Source organism: Mastigoproctus giganteus, chromosome 14 (genome assembly GCF_048544385.1).
Source record: "Mastigoproctus giganteus isolate SK-2022 chromosome 14, ASM4854438v1, whole genome shotgun sequence".
NCBI lineage: Eukaryota > Metazoa > Arthropoda > Arachnida > Uropygi > Thelyphonidae > Mastigoproctus > Mastigoproctus giganteus.
In genome coordinates this window covers 27,002,978-27,027,811 of record NC_143588.1, presented here as the reverse complement: position 1 = coordinate 27,027,811, position 24,834 = coordinate 27,002,978, and the positions used below count along the sequence as shown (strand labels likewise).

Genomic DNA, 24,834 nt, shown 5'->3' with positions numbered 1-24,834 from the left:
GTGACACCTACATGGATTATATACCTAACATAAACTGAGAAATATTAGAAAATAATTGATTTTTACATGTTTTCCTATGGTAAAATTTTTTCCCATAGGTTAACATAGGATTTTGTGTGGGCTGGTTTTGGGCTGAAATTCAGAAAACTTTAAACGTTTATATCTTTTTACCTATTGGACTTGAGGTGCTCATCTTTCGTGGGAGTATTCTTAAGAAAATTACTTATTTTCTGGGAATTTTTCCAGCTCCATCTGGTGATTAGGAGCTGAGTTACAGAAACTGGTTTTTTTTTTTTTTTTTGCAAAATCAAAACTTTTATGCAGATTTGTGTCCATAGATTAACATTGAAAAATATATACTTTTGAATTAGTTTCTTCCTTATAAGAGTGAGGTAAGTAAGTAATAGCAGGAGAATCAAGAAGAAGAGGATCTTATCAAGAAATAAATAAAGAATTGTTTTTTACAGGCGGAAGAGGAGATTTTTAGTTTTTGTGGAATTGTTTTGGTACTGTTTTCTTTGAAACAATACACACAATGGATACAGAACCTAACAGAGAGACAGTTCGCGATTCAGAGGTAGAGGAGGTGTGCTCTAGCGAGTCTGGGGATAAACCCGAACCCCGTAAGAAAAACAAGGGCAAAAAAGTTGTATCACTTAAGGGAAATTCTAAGGGTGGAAAAGGTAAAAGCAAACAGAAAAAATCTGTTCCTACTGACAAGGATCAAAGTAGACATGATTCTGAGGAAGGTACTTCTTCTGACTCGGAGTCACCAGTGTTAAAATCTCCTGAAGTATTTAAAACACTTAAAAGTCGCAAGGTTCCATTGACCCCTCGGGTTGTGTCACGTGGGGATGAGGACATAGCTTCTAACATAGATAAAGATAATGTAGTATGTCCCCCTAGATTAGCGGTGGAATCATCCACGTTGGAGGAGCCTAAAGGAATACATGTGCATGGTCCCTCCAGTTCATCTGTATCGGGTGGACATGGGGGAGACTGAGAGACTCCGAGATGGGAGTCGATACTGAGTTCCCCACTTGAAGATGATCCTGTACTTGGACGGGTTCCGGAGGTATTTGAAATGTGTTCTGTAGTTTCTAGGGTTAAAAAAGCCCTTACCGATTTTCTGTTCTCAGAGGCTAGTGGGGTTACAACTGCTGCTTCTGGACGTATTTTGGGCTTCTGTGCCGATTTGGAGGCAGTGAATACTACCTTACTGGTGGAAAATGAACGTTTGAGGGTACGTTCAGCCGAGCTAGAGACTCGTGCAGAGCTTTTTGGAAATTTACTGAAGACGCAGACCGAATCTGGTAAATTGCATCCTGGACATAAAACATTTGTCACTATGTCTAGTCTGAGCAGGGAAACATGTTCCCAAACTGTAGCAAGGGACCAACCAGAGAGTATGCCATCTACAAAGGACACCAGAGAAGAGAAGTCAACAGAAGTTCCCTTGGATCCTACCTTGCCTGATGGCACAGTGTATGAAAAATCTCTAGCCTTGAAGACAGCATTAGAGAATGTTTTCAAAGAACCATCAAACAGAATTACAACAGGTATTAGATCGCGGATTGCAAACATTTTTAGTAAGATGGAAGCCATGCTGATAGAGACCTTCCTGGAAAATGAAAAGGCAAACGTGAAGATACAAATCTACGAACAATGTGGGGCAAATCAAATGCAACAGCGTGCCCCCACATATGTCCAGGCGCTGAGGAATGGCTCAAACCAGTTACAACCAAACGAAGAAGGGCAACAAGAAAAAAAGGCAACCACTCTTGAAAACACCAAACTTGGTGGTTCTCAGACCGACAACCCCGGAAAATGCTGAAAATGTCCAATCCAGCGAAGAACTGAAGGTTAAATTTATGAAAGAGATGAAAGATGACTTGAGGACTACTAGAATTAAAACAATAAGAAAAACAAGAAGCACGGGACTAATAATAGAAACAGAAAATAAGGAAGATATACAGGCAATAATGGAAAACCCAAAACTTGTCAAGTTAGGGCTAACAGCGGAGCCGCCAAAAAAGCGTGGGCCTTCAATTATAATATTTAATGAATGTAGACCAAGACGTAACGCCTGAACAACTAGCAACTGAAATTGTCACCAGAAATTTAAGGAATTTAGCCCAGGAAGAACAAAAAAAAATGCACGGTAACACCAAGGTATTCAACCGGTACCAGATCGGGAACCAATAGGAACTGGGTAGTTGAACTAGACCCATCTGCATGGCAACAGCTGAAAAACTGCAACAGAATATATATAGAATGGGGATCCCACCGGTTCCGGGAGCATGCAGCGGTGCCGAAATGCTTTCGGTGCTGCAAGTTCGGACACACAACCCACACCTGTACTCAGACAACGCCTACTTGCGGCCATTGCTCTGGCAAGGGCCATGAGTACAAAACTTGCCCCAACAGGGAACAGGATCCAACCTGTGCCAATTGTAAAGCAGCCAAAATGGAATACACACATTCGATCACAGATCCAAACTGCCCGGTCTATATCAAAGCAAAGGGTCAATACCAAAAGAGAACCGACTATGGAGACAAACAATAAGAAATATAATACATCCAAAATAGAGATCATCCAACAAAATGCGCAAAGAGCCAGAGCAGTGGCAGAACAGCTAAGGATAAAAGCTGACGAAATCAATGCAGACATTCTCATACTCCAGGAGCCGTACACCCACTCTAAACGGGTGTGTGGATACCCAATCACATATAAGATAGTACACGAAGAGGAAGATACCCCTTGGGCGGCGGTAGTGGTACGCAACCCAGACTACACAGTCACGAAAGTTAAACAACTATGCTCGTCATGGGCAGCTTGTGCCCACGTATTGACGCCACTAGGCCAGTTCTACATAGTGGCACTGTACTGTAGACCAGGGGAGGACATTACCCCAGCTACACAATACCTTCAAGTTTTGGTAGACTTGCTCCAGGACGAGAAAATAATCATAGGGGGAGATGTCAATTGCCGATCCCCCACCTGGCACAGCCTGACTCCGGACAGAAGCGGAACTCGGAACGGGCAAATACTAGACGAATATCTTTCTAACTCCCCGATCATGGTACTAAATCGGCCACACCAACTGCTCACGTTCTGTAACACACTGCGGGAGGCCACGATCGACGTCACGCTGTCCACTAGGAACGTCGCAGGCTATATTAAGGATTGGCTTGTTCGGGATTCGTGGACAACGTCCGATCACAGAGTGATTACCTATCAGATAGCAAGGTCACTTGACAGAGCCCCAATATCCAAGCAAATACAGAGCCGATATGCCATTCGCAAAGCAAATTGGGAACATTTTAAGGAAATCCTAATACCAGCAATGGCCCAACATCTAACTGAGACAAATCAGCTCGAGGAACCCAATAAAACCCAAACTAAAGTAACCAAGATAATAACAGAAGCCAGCAACGCAGCAATAAAAAGAAGAAGCCCGATCCGGGGGGGCTGTCCCGTGGTGGACCCTGGAAATTCAACAGCTCAGACGGGAAACAATTACAAGAAGAAAACAATTCCAACGGGCAAGGCGTACATGGCCGGCCCATGAGGTTGAAGCTTTAAGGGAAAGATATAGAGAAGCCAGAAACAGCTACACAAATGCGATCATCAAGAGCAAACGCAAGGCCTGGGAGACCTTTGTAAGCACAACAGGGAACACCGAACCCTGGGGTGTGGTATACAAGATAGTGACGAATAAACTTCTCAGGGGGGAAGTCATTTCAACCACCCAGACACCACAAGGTGATTATACCACCACGTGGCAACAATCTATAAGCAATATATTGGATGCCATCTTCCCGAAACCAATAGAGCCATCACTGCCAGAGCAACTTATCATCTGTCAAGATAATGAAGTTTACTCAACAGACACTCAGGAGCCACCCTTCACACGGGATGAACTACAACAAATGGCAACCACGATAAGAAATCATAAATGTCCAGGCCTGGACTACTTAGAACCCGAAATTATTAAGAAGACCGTGGAAATCGTTCCAGACCTCCTCTTACACCTATATAACAGCTGCTTGGCTAAGGGCATCTTCCCCAAAAAATGGAAGACAGCAAAGGTAAAATTAATCGCCAAAAATTCGAACAAACCACCCCACCTGCCAAACTCCTATCGGCCAATAGCCCTGCTGCCGGTTGTACAAGGATAAATCAGCATTACCAGGCAGCGAAACTCACAGAGACATCGCAATACGGATTCAAGAAGGGTTCGTCTACTGTGGAAGCCTTGCGTAGCCTATCGGAATCAGCAGAAAACTGCAATAATAAATATCTTCTAGCTATCTCTGTTGACTTCGCTGGGGCGTTAGACACCATTTGGTGGCCGAGCGTACTGGCAAGACTAAGGCTGGCACATGTGCCGATCAACTTATATTCCATAATTAGGTCTTATCTCTCCGAGAGACGCATCATCGTGGAAGCACCTTATGGTAGAGTGAATCGTGATGTCCACACGGGCTGTCCCCAGGGTTCTGTTCTGGGGCCGCTCCTGTGGAATATGGTTTTGGATGGGTTCTTGGCTTTGCACCTTGGTGATGTGCGCTCCCAGGCCTTTGCTGATGATTTGGTCCTCACCATTGCTGCAGATAGCCGGGCCCAGCTAGAGGAAAAGGCCAATCAGGCAATGCTGATATTGCAAAACTGGACCAGAACCCACTGCCTGACGATATCAACAACAAAGACGTCCTCCGTCCTGCTAAAAGGCAAGCTTGATATACGTAGACCGCCACAAATAAAGGTGGGACCTACCACAATAAAATTAGTGACCCAGTTAAAATATTTAGGAGTTATACTGGATGGTAATCTTACTTTTAAACACCATCTAACTTATATCAGAGCCAAAATCAAAAGATACTCTGGATTGGTGGCTAGGATCGTCAGGCGGGACTGGGGGTTAAACCAACGCACCCTGTCATTGTTTTATAAAACAACCTTCCTACCGATTATCACTTACGCCTCAGCAATATGGTTTTCCAAAACAGGAACTGTAGTAAACCGACGCATCTTGATGCAACGCAAAGAACAATCCTACTGACAGTTACACGTGCTTGTAGGACAACCAGTACCCACGCGCTGCAGGTCTTGGCCGGAGCTCTTCCCCTTGACTTAGAGATCATGCGTAGGGGAATGAACTACCACATAGAGAAAGGAATACCTTGTACATACCATGGCTATACTGTGGACGTTAATGCACCACAAAAAAATGAAAAGACAAGGCTGCAAAAACACCTGATGCAAGTTTGGCAGGAGCGCTGGGCCAACTCAAATAAGGGAAATATCACCAGGAAATTCATTCCGAACATCGACAGGATGTACCCCAGTCCCCCAACTTGGTTTCAACCTGGCTTATACACCACCTATTTATTGACTGGTCACGGGGCCTTTACAGCCAAGCTGGCAGCGCTGGGGATTGAGGTGGATCCGAGATGTGCCTGTGGGGAGCTTGAGTGCTGGGAGCACATTATGTATGATTGCACCCATTATGAGGATCTCAGGTGCAGACTGATCACTGCAATACACTACCTCCCCAAGAACTTGGAATCACATCTATTGGACTCACTTGAGGAATACAGGGAGCTAAAGGAATATGCCCAAAAACTATTTGGTAGGCGTAAAACATTGATAGCCATCTACAGAAGGTAAATAAAAAAAAAAAAAAAAAAAAACACAGAACATGCGTGGAGAGGACTCAAGGAGAACCTCGCCCAGGAACCTGCTTACTACTAATCATCTAAAACCAGCGATCGCAAGAATAACCCCATGGAGCTGCGGATCTTCCCATGATGAAGAGAACCACAGCCATAGCTAACAGACCAACAATGGACCTGACCAGTGTTCATAGCTGAGGAAAAATATGGCTACCAATGACAGAGAAGACCAACGAAGATAGAGAACTCCAAGTTGCTGCCTCAACGGAGCCATATTGGCTCTATGCTCTGCACTCTCTTGTGCAGTGCAATTCTTTTACTCCCACACCCGGCAGGGGTGGGAGGTGACGGCTTGCTGTCGCCTCTCTTCCCTGCCACACCATTTCTTACCTCTGGTGGGGCATGGGCATGCCTCACTGAAAAATTGGGGGTCACCTACCCTATCGACCCTCTTCTTCCTATTTCACCCACCAGCCTTCATTCTCCCCTCCCAGCACTTTTTCTTGCACAGCGTATAGCCCTACACGTCCAAATTTAAATACACCAAAAAATTTCGCCCAACCTTTTAGGCACTTCAGAAACAGGCTTTCAGCGTCAACCCCATATTAGTGCTTTAATGTAAATGATTTAAAATCAACCGCGGTCGTTCCAATTTTATTTTAGGTCCTAGCCACTAAAATCCCAGGAAAGTAAGTGGCAGGACCAGCCAGAGTACAATTGACTCAATGGTAACACCCGACTAGCCTCCACGTGGCGAGGTATGGACAACGTCTGGTCCCATTAGGGGCCTGGCGGCCAATAAGCCGGATAAACAATGGGCACAACATATAACACTACTCATGACCCACACACTTCTAAATCTCTGGCTTTGACAGGGTACTGTCACCGATACGTAGAACATTCGCGGAGATGGGAGAAATCCCAGGAGCCGCTAGACCCTCAATATACCTCATACCTCATACCTTTGGGTTGCCAGGCAGGCACTTTACCCACCCGGCTAGCCCAGTCGCCCACATTTCTATAGACACAATACAATGGTACAATATACTGTAAGACAGTGATGTATATTAAACCAATAACAACAACAACATCATTTTGTGAATCTTTTTTTTCTCATATCTGAGGTGTTAATCTACTTTGTGGTGCAGCAAAGATAGTTGGTCTCAAAATGTGCTAATAACTCTAGTTCAAGGCTGAAAAAATAATACATTTGTGGCAAAATCAACCTCAACATTACAACTTGATTCTCCAAGTTAACTGAAGTATTAGCATTAGCATTAGTAGAGGCATACGATGCAAGAAAGCAAGCTTATGCAGCATCGGCCGGGTGGGAAAAAAAAAAAAAAAAAAAAAAAACACTCCCATTTCAACCCTCCATTCGTTCCAAATGTCCAGCTCAGCCTTAAATTTATTTAGGCTGTTAGCTTCCAAAACAAAAGACGGAAGCCTGTTCCATCAATCAACTACCCGCTGGCTAAAAGCAAATTTCCACACATCTATGAGCAAGATGAAGAATCCCATCAGCATTCAGCTTGCTCAACCCATTCAAGGCCTTATACACCTCAATCATATCACCCCGCAGGTGCCTACTCTCCAGGCGCTGCAATTTGCAGAACTTAAGCCTTTCTTGGTAAGAGCACCCCTTTGATTCTAGCAACTCTACATCCTTCCTAAAAAGAGGCCTCCAGACCTGTACACAGTACTCTAGATGTGGCCTGACCATTGCCTTGTATAATGGGATTATCACCTCTCTGTCACTGCTAGCAAAATTCCTATATATCATTGACAATACTCCATGATCTGGCCTGCTAGCAAAATTCCTATATATCATTGACAATACTCCATGACCTGGCCTGCTAGCAAAATTCCTATATATCATTGACAATACTCCATGACCTGCCCTGCTCAGCAAACTTCATATTTGGCTGCACAATTACCCCCCAGGTCTTTTTCACTTACCACTTCCCTGAGTGTAGTACAACCCAGCTGGTACATTTCTCTTCGGTTATTAGCATTATCAAAGGCACATGATGCAAGAAAGCAAGCTTATATAGCATCAGCAAAAAAAAAACCCACCACCTTCTCATTTCACCCATTCACTTGCTCCAAATGTTTGTCAAGTTCTGCTTTGAATCTATTAAAGCCACCAACTTCTACAACGACAGATGTAAGTTTGTTCCAGCAATCAACCACCAACTGGTTAAAGGCAAACTTCTGCACATCTATCCTACAACCGTCTTTCCTCAATTTGAATTTATGCCCTCTCAGGCGATTATTTTGAGCAAGAGTAAGAATTCCATAAACATTGAGTATGCTCAATCCATTCAAGGCTTTATACACCTCAATGAGATCACCTCACAGGTGCCTAGTCTCCAGACACTGTAATTTCAAAACTTAAGCCTTTCTTCGTAAGAGCAACCATTTGTTCCATTCAATAATCTTGTTGCCCTTCTCTGTACTCATTCCAACAGCTCTACATCCTTTTTAAAATGAGCCCTCCAGACCTGTATACAGTACTCAAGGTGTGGCCTGACCATTCCCTTATACAAGGGGATAATCACCTCCTTATCCCTGCTAGAAAAATTCCTGTATATCATTGACAAGACACCATGAGCTACTCTTGCAGACCGATCTAATTTTCATTCTCTCCCATGGTCAGTGTGGTACCACAGAGTTGATACGTTACTCTGGGATTACTGCTTCCCATATGTAGTATTTTACATTCTTCAATGTTAAACTTCATTTGCCACCTCTCAGCCCATCTGCTCAACTTTTCTTGATCCTGTTGCAGCAGCATACTGTCATTAGTGTCCTTAACAACCCTGCCAACCTTCATATAGTCTGCAAACTTGGACATTAAGCTTGATATGCCATCATCAATATCATTTATAAATGCAGAAAACAACAATGGACCCAACACTGAACCCTGAGGACTCCACTAATAACATTAATCCACGAAGAGCAGTGTCCATTAATTACCACACTGTCTACTCCCACTCAACCATCCCTTTATCCACAGCAGCAATTTGCCTCCAATGCCACACTGCTCCAATTTATGCAGCAGTCCTCCGTGTGCTACAGTATCAAAGGCCTTTCTAAGATCCAAATATATGATATCAAAGTTATTCTTTGCATCCAGTTCCTTTGTGACTACATCATAGTATCCAATCAAATTTGTCAGACAAGACTTCCCCTTAAAAAAACTCATGCTGTGTCTGAGGTATAACTGAAGTCTTGTCTAGATGATCCTGCAATGCTTCTTTAACCAGTGCCTCCATTAATTTTCCTGGAACAGAAGTTAAACTATAGGTCTATAATTACTAGTGTCACCCTTTAGTCCTCCTTTGTGTAATTGGTTCACATTTGCACGTGTCCAGTCAATGGGTACCTCCCCTGAGTCCAGGGAGGCTCTCATAATTATGGCTAAGGGTTTGCTTACTTCCTTTGCTACCTCCTTTAATATAACTGGATAGAGTCGATCCACCCCCAGGTGCCTTTCTTATGTTTATCTTCAACAATTTCTCATCCACTTTACACTCAGTTATTGCAAGATTATCTAGCTTACTGCCAGAGTTGAATACACCTCTGGCATTCCACTCCCTGAATAACTCTTCATGTGTAAATGTAGATGCAAAATATTAGCATTAGCAGAGGCATATGATGCAAGAAAGCAAGCTTATGCAGCATCAGCCCAAAAAAAAAAAAAAAAAAAAACCCATTCCACTTAACCCCTCCGTTCGTTCGAAATACCTGTCCAGTTGAGCCTTAAATTTATTTAGGCTATCAACTTCCACAACAACAGATGGAACTTTGTTCCAGCAACAACCACCCGCTGGCTAAAGGCAAACTTCCTCACATCTATCCTACAACTATCTTTCCTCAATTTGAATTTATGCCCTCTCAGGCGATAATTCTGAGCAAAAGGAAGTATCCCATCAGCATTGGCATGCTCAACCCATTCAAGGCTTTGTACACCTCTATCAGATCACCTTGCTGGTGCTTAGTCTCCAGACACTGTAATTTGCAAAACTTAAGCCTTTCTTCGTAAGAGCAACCTTCGTTCCGTTAACTAACCTTGTTGCCCTTCTCTGTACTCGTTCCAGCAGCTCTACATCCTTCTTGAAATGAGGCCTCCAGACCTGTATACAGTACTCAAGGTGCGGCCTAACCATTGCCTTATACAAGGGAATAATCACCTCCCTATCCCTGCTAGAAAAATTCCTGTATATCATTGATAAGACACCATGAGCTACTCTTGCAGCCCGTGTGCACTGCTCAGAGAACTTCATATCTGCCTGCACAATTACCCCCATGTCCTTTTCATTCTCTACCACTGTCAGTGTAGTACCACAGTGTTGATACGTTGCTCTGGGGTTGCTGATTCCCATATGTAGTACTTTACATTTGTCAATGTTAAACTTCATTTGCCACCTCACACCCCATCTGCTCAACCTTTCCAGATCCTGTTGCAGCAGCAGCATAGGGTCAGTAGCGTCCTTAACAACCCTGCCAACCTTTGTATCGTCTGTAAACTTGGACATTAAGCTTGATATACCATCATCAATATTAAATTGTAAATACAGAAAACAACAATGGACCCAACACTGAACCCTGAGGGACTCCACTAATAACATTAGTCCACAATGAGCAATTTCCATTAATTACCACTCTGTCATCTGCCACTCAACCATCCCTTTATCCAAAGCAACAATTTGCCACACTGCTCCAATTTGTGCAGCAGTCTTCCATGTGCAACAGTATCAAAAGCCTTTCTAAGATCCAAATATATAATATCAAAGTTATTCACTGCATCCAATTCTTTTGTGACTACATCATAGTATCCAATCAAATTGGTCAGGCAAGACCTTACCTTAACAAAACCATGCTGTGTCTGAGCTATAACTGAATTCTTGTCAAGATGATCCTGCAGTGCTTCTTTCACCAGTGCTTCCATTAATTTTCATGGAACAGAAGTTAAACTCACAGGTCTATAATTACTTGTGTCAGCCTTTGATCCTCCTTTGTGAATTGGGGTCACATTGCACATCTCCAGTCTGTGGGTACCTCCCCTGAGTCCAAGGAAGCTCTCATAATTATGGCTAACGGATTGCTTACTTCCTTTGCTGCCTCCTTTAATATAACTAGATAGATCCCATCCACCCCAGGTGCTTTCTTGTATTTATTTTCAACAATTTCTCCTCCACTTTACTCTCAATTATTACAATATCATCTAGCTCACTGCCAGTGTTTACTTCATCACTGGCATTCCCTTTCCTGAATAACTCCTCATCCTTCTTGAAATGAGATCACCTGTGAATGTAGATGCAAAATATTGATTTAGTTTGTTAGCTACCTGAGCAGGATCATGAACAGTTGAACCATCGATATCAAGTGGACCTATCTGATTCATCCCCTTCCTTCTAGAGGTTACATAAGTAAAGAACTCTTTGCTGTTTTTCTTTGCATCCTTTGCCAAAGATTTCTCATAATCTGCCTTTGCCTGCCTAACCTTTGTGACTTGGTTACAGACCAGCTTATATCTATCATAGGCTTCTGTGTCAGGTGTTAATTTATAAGTATTCCATGCATTTTTCTTCTCTGCCATGTGTCTCACTAGTTCATCTGACATCCATTTAGGCCTAAACCTTGAACAATATTTCTTAATTGATATGTAAAGCCTAGTAGCTTCCAAGATAAGTTCTTTGAATGCTTCCCATATTAGCAAGTTACTCTACATGAGTGGTGTCCAACCTACAGCCCGCAGGACAGATATGGTCTGTGAATAATTTTTATATGGCCCGCATGTAAAATAAACTAAAACAGCATTTTAGAGAGTCACACCACTGTGTGCACAAACATGCAAGCATCAAGTTCAACTGTGTCAAATATGTACAGGCAGTTCCCACTTTATGAGTTCCCGGGTTTATGAGTTGTTTTGTTTTTTTCCAAGTAACAACAAAATCGAAAATATGAACATTAATTGCACAAAATGAATATTTAACATTCATAAATACCGCATTTAAAACCATGCAGGTAGCTATGCAATACAGTATACCCCGCTTTACGATATTAATTTGTTCCGGAGACACCATCGTATCATGAAAATATCGTAATATGAATCCAACAACACATTGCTTTTGGTAATTCATTCCACGACCTTGGAAGTTGAAATTTTCACTATATAAACTCTCTAAAAGGTAATTTTTTTTATAGTGTAAATTGTATTAGTTACCAATTCAAATCATTAAAATGCACTACACTCATTGTTATCATATGTTCTGTTATTAGAACCAATTTTGAACAGCTTTGTGATATTTTTCTAAAGCACATATCTGGAGGTCACAACCATAAAACAATAAAAACAATTATCAGTTTCTGGTTTATTGGGATTTTCTGTTGTTGTTTGGTTTTTTAAGAGCATTAGCAACTAAGGCCACAATGCTCCGGGGGAGTGCGGTGGTCATTCCCTGACCTTTCCGCATCCTCCCTATTTGGTGGTCATGGGCTGGAACCCCGGTCTAATCAAGAAGCGTGTGCTACACATTGCTGCTCCTGCTCACCTGGTTACAGAGGTGTCAGGGCTTTTCTGTTACTGCAAGCAATTATAAACGGGTAGTAAACTCGATGTTGTTGTTGTTTTGGTTTTTAGGAGCATTAGCAACTAAGGCCATATTGCTCCAGGATATGCGTTGGTCATTCCCTGACCTTTCCGCGTCTTCCGTATTTGGTGGTGACGGGCTCGAACCCCGGTCTAATCAAGAAGCATGTGACACACACTACTGCTCCTTCCCACCTGGCTATGGAGGCACATAAACTCGATGTTATTGCACTTGAGAAAATACTGATAGCTGGAATTGTATGGTTTTTTATGTTATTATGGTGAAATGTGTTTCCCCTTTACTGAAATCTTCCATTGTATAAAAAACAACTTTTTTTTAACTTCGTAAACTTGTTACTCCATGCAAATCGTGTTAGTTGCAATTTGTGGGGGTTTGTTAAAAAATGCTTATGCATGCTATTGAAATTTATAAAGAAAAGAGAAGATCATCTCGGAAACAAATGCATCTTAAAGCATTTCTGAAGATGTCTCCTTGTGCAACAAACCAATGAATGCTGAGCCAATATTAAGTGATCAAGGAGTGTGCATTTAGTCGATGATGATGAAGAATAACATTCTTTAAAATTTGTAAGCCATAAATAATTTCTTTATTATTACAATTTGCTTGATTTTACAGGCTACATTTTCATTTCTTTGGATAAATCAATCATTATTCAAACAAACTAATTAGCTAACTAATTTCATTGTTGAGAATGTAACCCTATTTTTAACACTATGCCTATGGGAAATAAATTCTCACTTAATGAGCGTGTGCTAGGAACGAATTAACTCGTAAAGTCGGGAACTACCTGTACATGTAATTCAGTGCAGTCATATGTATGCTAAATACAGTTATGTACATATCATATCAATCTTTTCATATTGTGAAATTCTACAATTTTGATATAACTTGTTCACTGTATTGAATTAAAAAGTCATCCTTAAAAATGTTCCAAAAAAGAAAAGAAAAATTTGGAGTGTTTATTTTTGATCAAAGGTATACTGAAAACTATTTCTTCATTGAGTACGATGAAAAAGGTGTGCAAGGAGACTTGTGAGTTTTTAAAGAATATAATTTAATGCGATACTGATTCCAAGCATAAACCTTATGATCAACATAAAGTGTTCAAAGTTACAAAACGAATTTAAAAAAAATAGAACGAAACATACTGAAAATGTATCAGTCAAGAAATTTATCTGCTGTAAGTGACAGTTATCAAGTTATACATTTGATTGCTTTTGAAAGTAAACCATTCAGTGATGGTGAATTTGTTAAACAGTGTTTGTTGAAAGTTGTGAAAGAAATTTGTCCGGAGAAACGAACACTGACACAAGACATTAGTTTGTCTCAACACACAATTATGCAAAGAGTAGAAGATATTGGAAAGAATTTGTTCCAACAAATTCTTTCCAATAACTTTTCCAAAACATAAAACAAATGAAATATTTTAGTGTGGCATGAATGACAGTACTGATGTAAATGACACATCCCAACTCCTCATTTTCATACGTGGAATTGATAATTTTGCCATTTGAAGATATAGCTGATCTTAGAGTATGCGTGGAACTACAGGTGAAAATCTTTTTTTTAAAAGTTGCCAATCTATTGAAAAGTTAGGATTAAATATTAAAAATCCGGTAAGAGTCACAACTGACGGTGCAACAAATATGATTGATGCAACATTGGGCTTATGGGTAGAATAACCAAGAAAATGATAGATATCAAAGATGAACCTCCGATTTGAATTCACTGCATGTGCATCAAGAAGCTCTCTGTGGGAAAGTATTGGATCCCCAAGAACATTATATGAATGTGGTTATTTCAACTGTAAATTTTATAAGATCACATGGCCTTAATCACCACATGTTTCAACAATTTATTTCAGATATTGAAGTTGAATACAAAGATGCAATTTTACATGGTGTTAAATGGCTTAGTTGTGGCAGTGTTATATCATTTCTTTAAAAAGAGTCAAGAAATTGATATTTTTATGACAGAAAAACAGGAAATCAATAAAACAACTATCAAATATGGAGTGGCTGTTTGGTCTTGCAATTCATACAGACATTTCTAGTCATTTAAATGATCTTAATTTAAAACTACAAGGGAAATAAAAATTGGTCTCTGATTTGTATGGTGACATCAAATCATTTCAGAATAAGTTATTATTTAAATCACAAATTGAGCAAGACAATTTAGTTCACTTTAAATGTTGTACTGAGCTGAAAGAGAAACATATTTCCATTGCCCCTTGTTTTCACTTTTTGACAAGTTTGAAAGTTGATTTGCTGATATAAGATCCCACGAAAAAGACATAAGCTTGTTTGAGAATCCATTTACTTCTATGGCAGAAAACTACAATCCCAGCTTCCAACTTGAAATTACTGATCTTCAAGACAACATGGTTCATAAGTATATAGACTGGGAAAATAAACTACTTTAATTCTACAAGGCTCTCCCATCTGAAGATTTTTGGATCAACAAAGAAAGTAGCCATTTTTTTGCAAGCAATTTTTTTCACGCATGAAATCAAATAAATATTTATAAATAAACAGAATAAGAGATGAGCATCTTCATTCTGTATCGAGAATTGGCATCTCAAATTTTCAATCAAATTTTGAACAATTATCTAAAAATATCCACCCTCAATCATATCATTAAATGTTAAGTTTTGTTCAGTAAATTTTATTGTGTATTGTACTTAATAAACTTTTTGAATATTTTCACTTTTAAGTGTATCATTATATTTATTTATTCACCTTAATATTGAAAAGCAGTGAACTTTGTCTGGTTGTAAATTTTATAAAGTGACCATTTAAAAGCAAAAGTAAAGTATTTAGTTTAAAAAACAAAAGTCAGTCATACTTTTATAATTTTAATAAAATCTAAAAAATAAATCACTGACAGATTTATTGCACACAAAAGTATTGGGAATTTGCATTTTTTTATATATATATAGCCTGAAAATAAAAAACGGTAATATGAAAATTGAAACTTCCTTTTACATGTAACAAAATATGAAAAATGTAACACAAATTTTTCTTGAATCACTCAGTGCGGCCCAAGGTTGGAGACCACTGCTCTACATTATCACTATAGCTCTTGGTAAAACCGCAGTTTCAGTGTCATCATGCACTTATCACATGTTCGGCAACTGTCACCTTGCACTGCTCATGTGATAAGCTGTTATCACCTCAAATGTGTCTTCAACTCTGTTGCAGTAATCCTCGAATATGGCTAGGTACTGGGTGATTTTCAGTTAACAGTTGTTCTCTGTAAGATTCCTAAATTTTTCACAGTATTTGTGTCATGTAACATTAATATGTCCCATAATTGTGTGAATAGTCCGGATGACTTGTTACGTATGTGGAGAAGTCATGTTAGCTTCAAGAAAGAGTCCCTTAACTCGAGCCATAAAAAAAGACCTACTTCTTGTACTTTGGGTGTAAAATAGGCAACCAAGACAAGAACTGGACTCCACACATATACTGCACTACCTGTTCATCAAAACTCAATGCATGGGTGAATTGAAAGGGATGTTTTATGCCTTTCACAGTCCCATGATATGGAGTGAGCCAACAAATCATGTCACAGACTGTTACTTAGGTACTGTGCCTCCTATTAGAAAAGGGCAATGAACAAAAAGTGGACATTGACATACCCAAATATACCATATGCAATTCATCACAGTACTACCTATTCCTGACCCACCCGACCATTTATCTGTACGCTCTGATGAAGATGACGAAACTGATGAACATCAACGTGATATACACCAAGTACAGCCACCATCTACATCAAGGGATCCACCATTTTGTCCAAACCACCATCTACAGCCCTTCTGAACCACATAAGATCACAGAAAGTAAGCTTAATCAGGGATCTCAAACTGACAAAGAATTAAGGCAGAGCTTTTGGCCTCGAGGCTATAACGGTGGAATCTTCTAGATCCTTCTGTGAAAGTGACAACATTTTGTATTCAAAATAAAGACTATGATAAATTCTACCAAACAAACAAAAGACGCTGGCTTCAATACCTCTTGTGTATGCCGTCCACAAAAAAAAAAAAAAAAAAAAACATGCACAAACATAGAGAACATCCTCTTGGGTGTACAGTATCAGAAGTACGAATGGCAGAATGTGGTGATTTAAAGGTAATCGCCATTTTACTAGGACTACAAAAGGATTACACTAAGTATTGTTGCTTTCTCTGCGAGTGGGATAGTCGTGCCAAGGATATGCACTATGAAAAGAGGAGTTGGCCTCAACGAAAATCACTAACACCTGGAATGAAGAACGTAGCATTTGAACCTATGGTAGAGCCAAATAAAGTTTTGTTTCCACCATTCCACATCAAACTGGGGCTAATGAAAAGTTTTGTGAAGGCGATGGATGTGAACAGTCCTGAATTCACATACTTGCAAGAGAAATTCCCAAGATTTAGTACAGAGAAGATTAAGGGAGGCATTTTCATTTGTTCACAAATAAGGTAACTTTTCAAAGATGAACAGTTCAAATTTGTCCTTAGTGATAGCAAGATATCAGCATGGAAAGCCTTTCAAAATGTTTTGACTGGTTTTCTAGGAAATGTTAAAGCCAGCAACTACAGGCAGCTTGTGAAAGATCTCACTATTTCTTAGGAAAAACTGAGGTGTGACATGTCACTGAAGATTCATTTCTTGCATTCACACCTTGATTTCTTCCTGTCAAACTGTGGTTCCATCAGCAACAAACACGGTGAGTGCTTCCATCAAGACATGCAGTGATGGAACAAAGAGACAAAAGTAAATGGAGTGCTGCCATGTTATTTGATTATTGGTGGATGGTGAAAAGGGATGCTCCTGAAGCTGAATACAGTAAGGCCTCGACATCCAATATTCTCAGTAACCGATATACCATCCATATGATCTTTTATTTTAAGGCCGGATGATATTTCCAGGTACCAATAGCTTTCCGATATAGCTGGAACGATACATAGGTGGAAATTTTCGGATGCATGGTGCACAGAACATCACTCACATGATTGTTCTCAACCAATTAGCATCTTTGTTCAACAAAGTTATCGTTCAACGTATGGCATGCAGAACATCACTCATACGATTGTTTCAGATCTATGACAATCTGAAACTTCAAGCTTCATCAACCAGTGGCCGTGCTGTATGCTTTGAGCTCCTTAGCCAGCTCAAGTGCTTCAAAAAAAAAAAAAAAAAAAAAAAAGCATGGGGAGGCATTTAGTGCTAACAATAAAACAGCTGAGACCTTTAAAAATGAATTCCAAGAGTTAGTTGATCAGGAGGGTTATCTTCCTCTTTTTAACATTTACGAAATTGGCCTCTTCTGGAAGCAAATGCCTAGGAACACGTACATCACTAAGGATGAGGCTAGTTTACCTGGGAATAAGCCTATAAAAGATAGGCTCATTCTTCTGTTGGGTGCCAATGTCTCTTGCAATTTTAAGCTGAAGCCTTTGCTTGTGTATCACTCTAATACCCCCATAATGTTTAAACAACAAAAGGTCAACAAATGTATGCTGGGAATGTTTTGGCACAATAACAAGAAGGCCTGGGTTACAGGATATGTCTTCGAATGGGAGCTTGATGTTTTCTGTCCTTCAGCGAAGAGTTATCTTGAGAAAAATAAGCTTCCTGTGAAGGCACTGCTCCTGCTGAATAATGTGCCAGGCCATGATCCAAATCTTGTTCAATCTCTTCAAGTCAAATTTTTGCCACCCAACACCACTCCTCTTCTTCAACCAAACCAGCAAGTGATTGCAAACTTCAAGAAAATCTACACCACGAAAATGTTCGTAAGTTGCTTTGCAGATGCCTCTGGTGAAAATTCTCACCCTCAAAGATTTTTTGTAGATCAAAGTTCAGCATGGACTGTGTCAGGCTGACTGTAAGTTCTTGGAATGATGTTTCCACCAAGTGCTTAAATTCAGCCTGGAGAAAGATCTGGTTTTTAATTATTCATAACGTTGACGCATTTGAAGATGATGGTGTTTGACAAATGATATTGCCACACTTGGTAAATCAATGGGTCTGGAGGTTGGCGAAGAGAAATGTGGAGGACCTTATGATGCTCATGGGTGTGAGCTAACAACAGAGGAGTTACAAGAGTTGGAGAAAATTATGGAGAGTGACACTGGACTTTCAGGAAGCTACAAAAAAGTCATCAAAACCAGTCCATTTGGACAGTTTCTTTTCCAGTAGAAACAAAAGACTGAAAAGACGCATGACACTTGATATAGTCCCACCACCACTACGCCACCATTGATTTCAATCAGCTCTGCATTTAAAGTCTGTTTTTTTATTTTTTTTATTATTATTTTTTTTATTTTAAGATGTTTTATGACTATTTACACATAATATAAGTAATCTTTATAAAACTCATTTTTAATGTAAAAATTAAGTATAACATGCAAGAAATACCTATTTTGTGTGTTGCTGGGAACAAATTATACGAATTTAATGTATTATTGGGTTTAACTTATAATATTTTCAACATACAATGAGTTTTGTGGAACGAATTACCATCGGATGATGGGGCCCCTACTGTACAAGCAAAAGGTGAAAAGGTCCTGTGTTTGATACAGGTATGTTCATTGTTACATCTTACTGCCACATGAATAAAAAATACTTTGTATAAATATAAAAAACTTTTTTCGAAAAAACTGACATGGAAATGTCTATTTCCATGAAAAAAATAAACATGGAAATAGTTCCATTTTTAGGAACTTTTTAGCACCTCAAAATCTATAAAGTAAACTTACTTTCATGCCTGTAACAAGATATGACCCAAATTTGTAGTTCAGTTTTATAGATGAATCCTTCCACTCACTATGATCCTCAAAGCATGTGCAGGTGAAAAAAGACTGGGGCATTCATCAAAACACAACACTGATCAAGTTGATAAAATAAACTGGCAGCAGAATGAACAAACTGTACATTAAAATTCTGTCATATTAATGTTCTTTTCTACAATCTATTACAAATGGGAATGCTTCATTGACCAAGAAAAAACTAGAACTGCCACATGTGGTGTATGCTGCAGCTGTAAAATGTTATGTTGAGTTTCAGTTCAATATACTAATAACTGGATAGTTTCATTTAATCACAAAAATAAAAAAAAATTCACAGCAAGTCAGTACAGTGTGGAACTGTTTCAATACAGGTATATAAATAGTTTGAGAAAAGGGCACAGCTTAAGCTTATGCTCAATTTAGAAACTTTAATGTTCAATCAAAAAATTTTCTTACCCACATGACTTGGTTGCTCATTTAGATTTGATACATTTATTCACCACTCAATACAATGTAGGTAATTAACACTATCTGTTGTCTAACGAGGAGCTAAATAGCTTTAAAGCTAGTCATAACAGTGGTTTTGAGTGTTTAGTAAATAACAGATTCACTTTGGTGATGTTATTTGATTAAAAACAATATTAGTAACTTTACCTTAGGTAGACTTTTGGAATACACAGTCATTTCTAAAGTGAGGATAAGCCCAGGTTCTGTAACTAGAGGGTCAACACTGTCCTCAAACAGCAAACAGAGAAAAATGTATTGTAGGGTAGCAGTCTATCCCCCTCCCCCAAATTCCATTTTCAACAATATTATTTACAGTTTCGTAGAGAACTTGCTAGGAAATTAACGAGACAATACATAACCAGATAATTTTTACATAATTTAGCTGCAAGGAATACAAGGCATGGCACTTACACCCAGCAGCGACCGATATTTCATGTTAATTCACCAAATTAATTCATTTATTCCTTCTACATCTGGAATAATATCAACAAGTTAGTTAATGTAAGCAGTGTGTTACATTTCGGTGCATCTGATTTTTTTTCTTAAATTTTTTTTTTTTTTAAGTCTCTTCTCTCTCTCCCCCCCCCCCCCCACACACACACTTCACAAGTGGCACCACATTCACAGCTTACATAGGCGCCTCCATAGCCAGGTAGGCAGGAGCAGCAGTGCGTAGCACACGCTTCTGGATTAGACCGGGGTTCGAGCCCGTCACTACCAAATACGGAGGATGTGGAAAGGTCAAGGAAAGACCACAGCATACCCCCAGAGCAATATGGCCTTAGTTGCTAATGCTCCTAAAAACCAAATAACAACAACATCTTACATAACAATACACATGAAGCATGCATTGGCTGGATAGAGCTAGCAATACTGCATTAAAAATACATTTAATCTATTTAATTAATTAAATATTTAACATAATTTCATATGTCATTGTATAGCAAGAAGTTGCGTTTTTGATTTCCTTGAATAGTGTTCCCATAAATTGTTTGTTGAGTGTATGCATTTACAAAATAATCAACACACAGGAAGCTTAAAATTTCCCTACCTTGCCAATTAAAAAATACACTAGAGATTCCTTAGGCACTAATTCCTTTAGTTCTTCTAATTCCTGCAGTGCTTCCTCATGGCGGTCCAAAGAGAAAAACACTGAAGCTCTGTGAAATTTGCATAAGGGATTTTTGGGATCCATAATAATGGCTTTATTCAGTGTGCTTAATGACATGTCCATTTTCTTAAGGGCATGCTGTACCTAAAAATATTTCATAAAATATAATAGTTGAAAGAATACAAAGCAAATATAAATTACATAAAAAAGTGAAACTTTCTTTATAAATATATTTAAATTCATAAAATGCTCAGTTCATGCTTTGCTGAAATTTAAGGGGAAGTCAGACTAATGACCATAATAATTTTAAAATTCTCAAACTGTATCTTAGTATGAGAAGGAAGCAAGCTTATACATAATCAAAAAAGAAAAGAAAAACATTTACTAGCTTTCTCTGCCCATTCTTTTTAATAATTTGTACAATCTTTAGATTTATCAAAACTACATATTTACACATTTATTAGTTTATTGTAACAATAAATTATTCTCTGGTTGAATACAAATTTATGCACCCCTATTCTGAAACTATGCTCTCAGTTTAAATTTGTACTGCTCTTGTGTTTGTGTCTTCTGAGAGAGAGAGAGAGAGAAAATTCTGTCAGTATTTATTTTACTCAACCATTTTTAAGCCTGTAACACCTCAATTAGGCCTCCATGCAGATATCTGGTTTCCAGTTGCTGCAATTTAGCTCCATTTTTCTTGGTAAGAATATCATTTTGATTACCCCAGCTATTCTTGTTGTCTACATTCTTTCCAAAATGAGGTTTCAACCTGTAAAGTATTCAAGGTACTGTATAACCATTGCTTTCTATAATAGGATAATCACCTCTTTGTCAAAAAACAATGGAGCTGGCAGAGGTCCAGTATTTTTGATGTATTATTCTTGGATTCTGTTACCTAGATGCAATATCTTGCATTTATCAATGTTAAACAATCTGCATAATTTATCTAGGTCTTGTTGAAAGAGTACCCTATAAATATCATTAAACTCCTTGCCCATCTTTGTATTACAGTAAACTTAGACTTTAAATTAAACTTGAAAGAAATACTTTCATCAATATTGCAGACAAAGATTATAAAAAAGTTAATCCAGTATTACCTATGAGATTAATTAGCAAAAGAAAAAAAAAAAAAAAGAGAGTAGATAAGAAATTATGTAGTACTAGATAGTTACAGTAAACCATCACTAATCGGGGGTAACTGGGGGGAGAGGTCATCTGGATTAAGTGATAATCTGGATTGGTGAAGCAAAAGATAGCCCTAAAAGACAAAAAAAACTTAGAAAACAAATAAATGGAAAATTAATGATATTTCTTAAGGGCATGTTGTACCTAACCATATTTCATAAAATATAATAGTTGAAAGAATACAAAATTACAAAGAATACAAGATAAAAATAAATTAAAAAATATCACTGTAGAGCCTTTATTTAAAAACTATAAAAAGACAATACATTTATCCATCGATAGATGGATAAATGAATTGTCTTTTATCTTTTTATACATTTATCAGCACTGGTGTCGCGTGCCAACACCACTTGATAGTTGCTGGGTAATCGAGTGGTCAGGAGTGCGAGTGCAGTAGCACATGCTCTTTGAATGGACTGGGGTTCAAGCCCGTGACTTCTAAATATGATTAACATTTGTACTGATTGATTTATTATAAACTGTACTGACCTGGTGGTCGTGCCGGAGTATAAAGAAGAACTTTTTTTTTTTTTTTTTTCCCCTTTGAGCAACATTTCTTTTGGCATTTATGTCTGTCTATATTTGATACACTGATTTTATTACTCCCTACATTGAATTTTAAAGGAAATATCTTTATAGATTCATTTTGTTTTTTAATATCTGACATCCTTTTGGCCAATACCAAATTCTTCAGCAATTTTTTTTTTCCAGGAACACCATTTTCAAGTTGTTCTATCACTTTGAGCTTGTTAAAGATAGTTAAAGTAAAGTGTTTTCTTTTTATTTCACTTTTTAATTCTTTAGAACCCATAATTATATAAAATATATTAACTTATGTACATATGTACAGCAGTACCTCACTTAGCACGGCTTCAAACAGCACGGGTTTCACTATAACACGGTTTTCAATTAAGTTTAAGTCCACAACAAGGCCTTTGGTATTGGGTTCCATAATAGTCAAAGTTTATTGTTTTATGACTATAATGTTCCATTGTCCTGAAAGCTCTTGTTTGTTTATATTTTTGTACTTAACTTATAATAAATTTATTAGTTTTCAGAGGAAGCAATAAACTTTATGACTAAGTTTAAGTTGAAAATTTACAATAATAGCCAAGGTATGCGTACATATATGCTGCGGTGCCAACTCTATTGTCCCACATGCACACGTGCCAATAGCTATCCTTGGTGTTCCATCCTCACAAGCCAAGGTAAGAGCTTTTCAAACTTTTTATTTCACAATTTAATTCTTACCCCTTTAAATACGAAACAATGAGTCAAAAAACGGAAAAGTAATGAAAGCAGTAGAGCTACTAAACGTAACTGGCTTACATTAGAAAAAATAAGTGCCATGAAGATAGTGCATCATATGCTAAAATCGCCCGTGAAAATGGAATGAATGAAGCAATCAATATGAAAAATTATTCGAAAGAAGGATCGGTATAAAGAGCAGGGAATTTCTACAGCACCTTACATGACAAAAGTGATAACCTTCTATCCATATCAATAAAGTGACATTCCATATTAATCAATAGGTTCACTATTGATTAATATGGAATGTCTTTTATTGATATGGATAGAAGATTGTAATCAAAAGAGAATTCCTTTGAGTCAAAACATCATTCAAGCGAAAGCCATGAGCCTTTATAACACACTGAAGGAAAAAGAAGAAAATGAAGAGGAGGAGACCATAATGTTCGTATCTCAGGTGAAAGTGCAAGTGCAAGTGCAAACAAAGATGCTACTGCAAGATTTCCCAGTAAATTGAAGGATATCATCTAGGAAGGTAGACACAAGGACGAACAAATTTTCAACATCGATGAAACTGGACTGTTCATGGGGAAAAAATTGCTTCACGAATTTTTTAGTTGAAAACGAAGGCCCAACCTGGATATAAAGCATCAAAAGATCGTTTAACACTTTTGTTGGGTGGAAACTCATCTGGGGATTTTAAATTGAAGCCTCTACTCATGTTCAGAGCAGAAAACCCCAGAGCTCTAAAGGGTTGAGTAACAAGTACATTGCCTGTAATTTGGCGATCCAATAAAAAAAGCATGGATTACAAGAGAATTGTTTATAGAATGGTTCGCAAATTATTTTTGTCTGACAGTTGAACGCTACTGCAAAGATGAAGGGATGGAGTTCAAAATTTTGTTGCTTTTAGACAATGCACCAGACCATCCACGTGAAAATTTTAATCTCAATGAAAATACAGTTGATTCCGGTTATTTGGGACATATAGGGACTAGTGCATTTTGGCCCGATTAAGGGGCTGCCCCAATTATCCGAAGTTTCACGTAAATAGTTAAAAATACAATGGACCCCACCCACTTTACAACTGGTTCACTGTACAATCAAATCATGTTACGACGGACTCACCATAGTAAAGTAGCATTCATTATACAATGTGTAGTAAGCACCAGTCATTGTGATCACGTTTGTGAATTGAATTTTAATTCTATTAAACAGCGATTCTAATGAGCGAAAATAGGAGGAATATTATCCACAGGCTATAAAAGTAAAGATATATTAAGCACAAATTTACCCTTTATTACCTTACCAATTAAATGGTATCTGAAAATTGGAAGAATATACATGATAATCGGAATAATTAATACGTACTGTAATATGTACATACTAACTAGTTGACATTTCTGTTCACTGACATTTGTGGGTGCGGATTAAAATTTAAAACAGTAAAAAGATAAGCAATCAATAACAATGTTGTTGTTGTTGTTGTTATTTGGTTTTTAGGAGCATCAGCAACTAAGGCCATATTGCTCCGGGAATATGCAGTGGTCATTCCCTGACCTTTCCGCATTCTCCGTATTTGGTGGTGACAGGCTCGAACTCCGGTCTAATCAAGAAAGCGTGTGCTACGCACCTGCTCCTTTCCACCTGGCTACAGAGGCACCAATCAATAACAAAGAATACAGCACACACAAATTGCA

The 24,834-nt window shown here is 38.5% G+C and overlaps 1 protein-coding gene across 3 annotated transcripts in view; it reads right to left on the bottom strand.

The window, feature by feature from the left end:
- The window catches only part of Cdc27 (cell division cycle protein 27), a 472,030-nt gene that overhangs the window by 70,415 nt on the left and 376,781 nt on the right, over positions 1-24,834 (bottom strand). For all 3 annotated transcript variants that reach the window (XM_090389309.1, XM_090389310.1, XM_090389311.1), the window contains exon 15: positions 20,639-20,842. In XM_090389309.1, the coding sequence (XP_090245435.1) occupies positions 20,639-20,842 (204 nt within the window). The remainder of the gene's footprint in view (positions 1-20,638; positions 20,843-24,834) is intronic.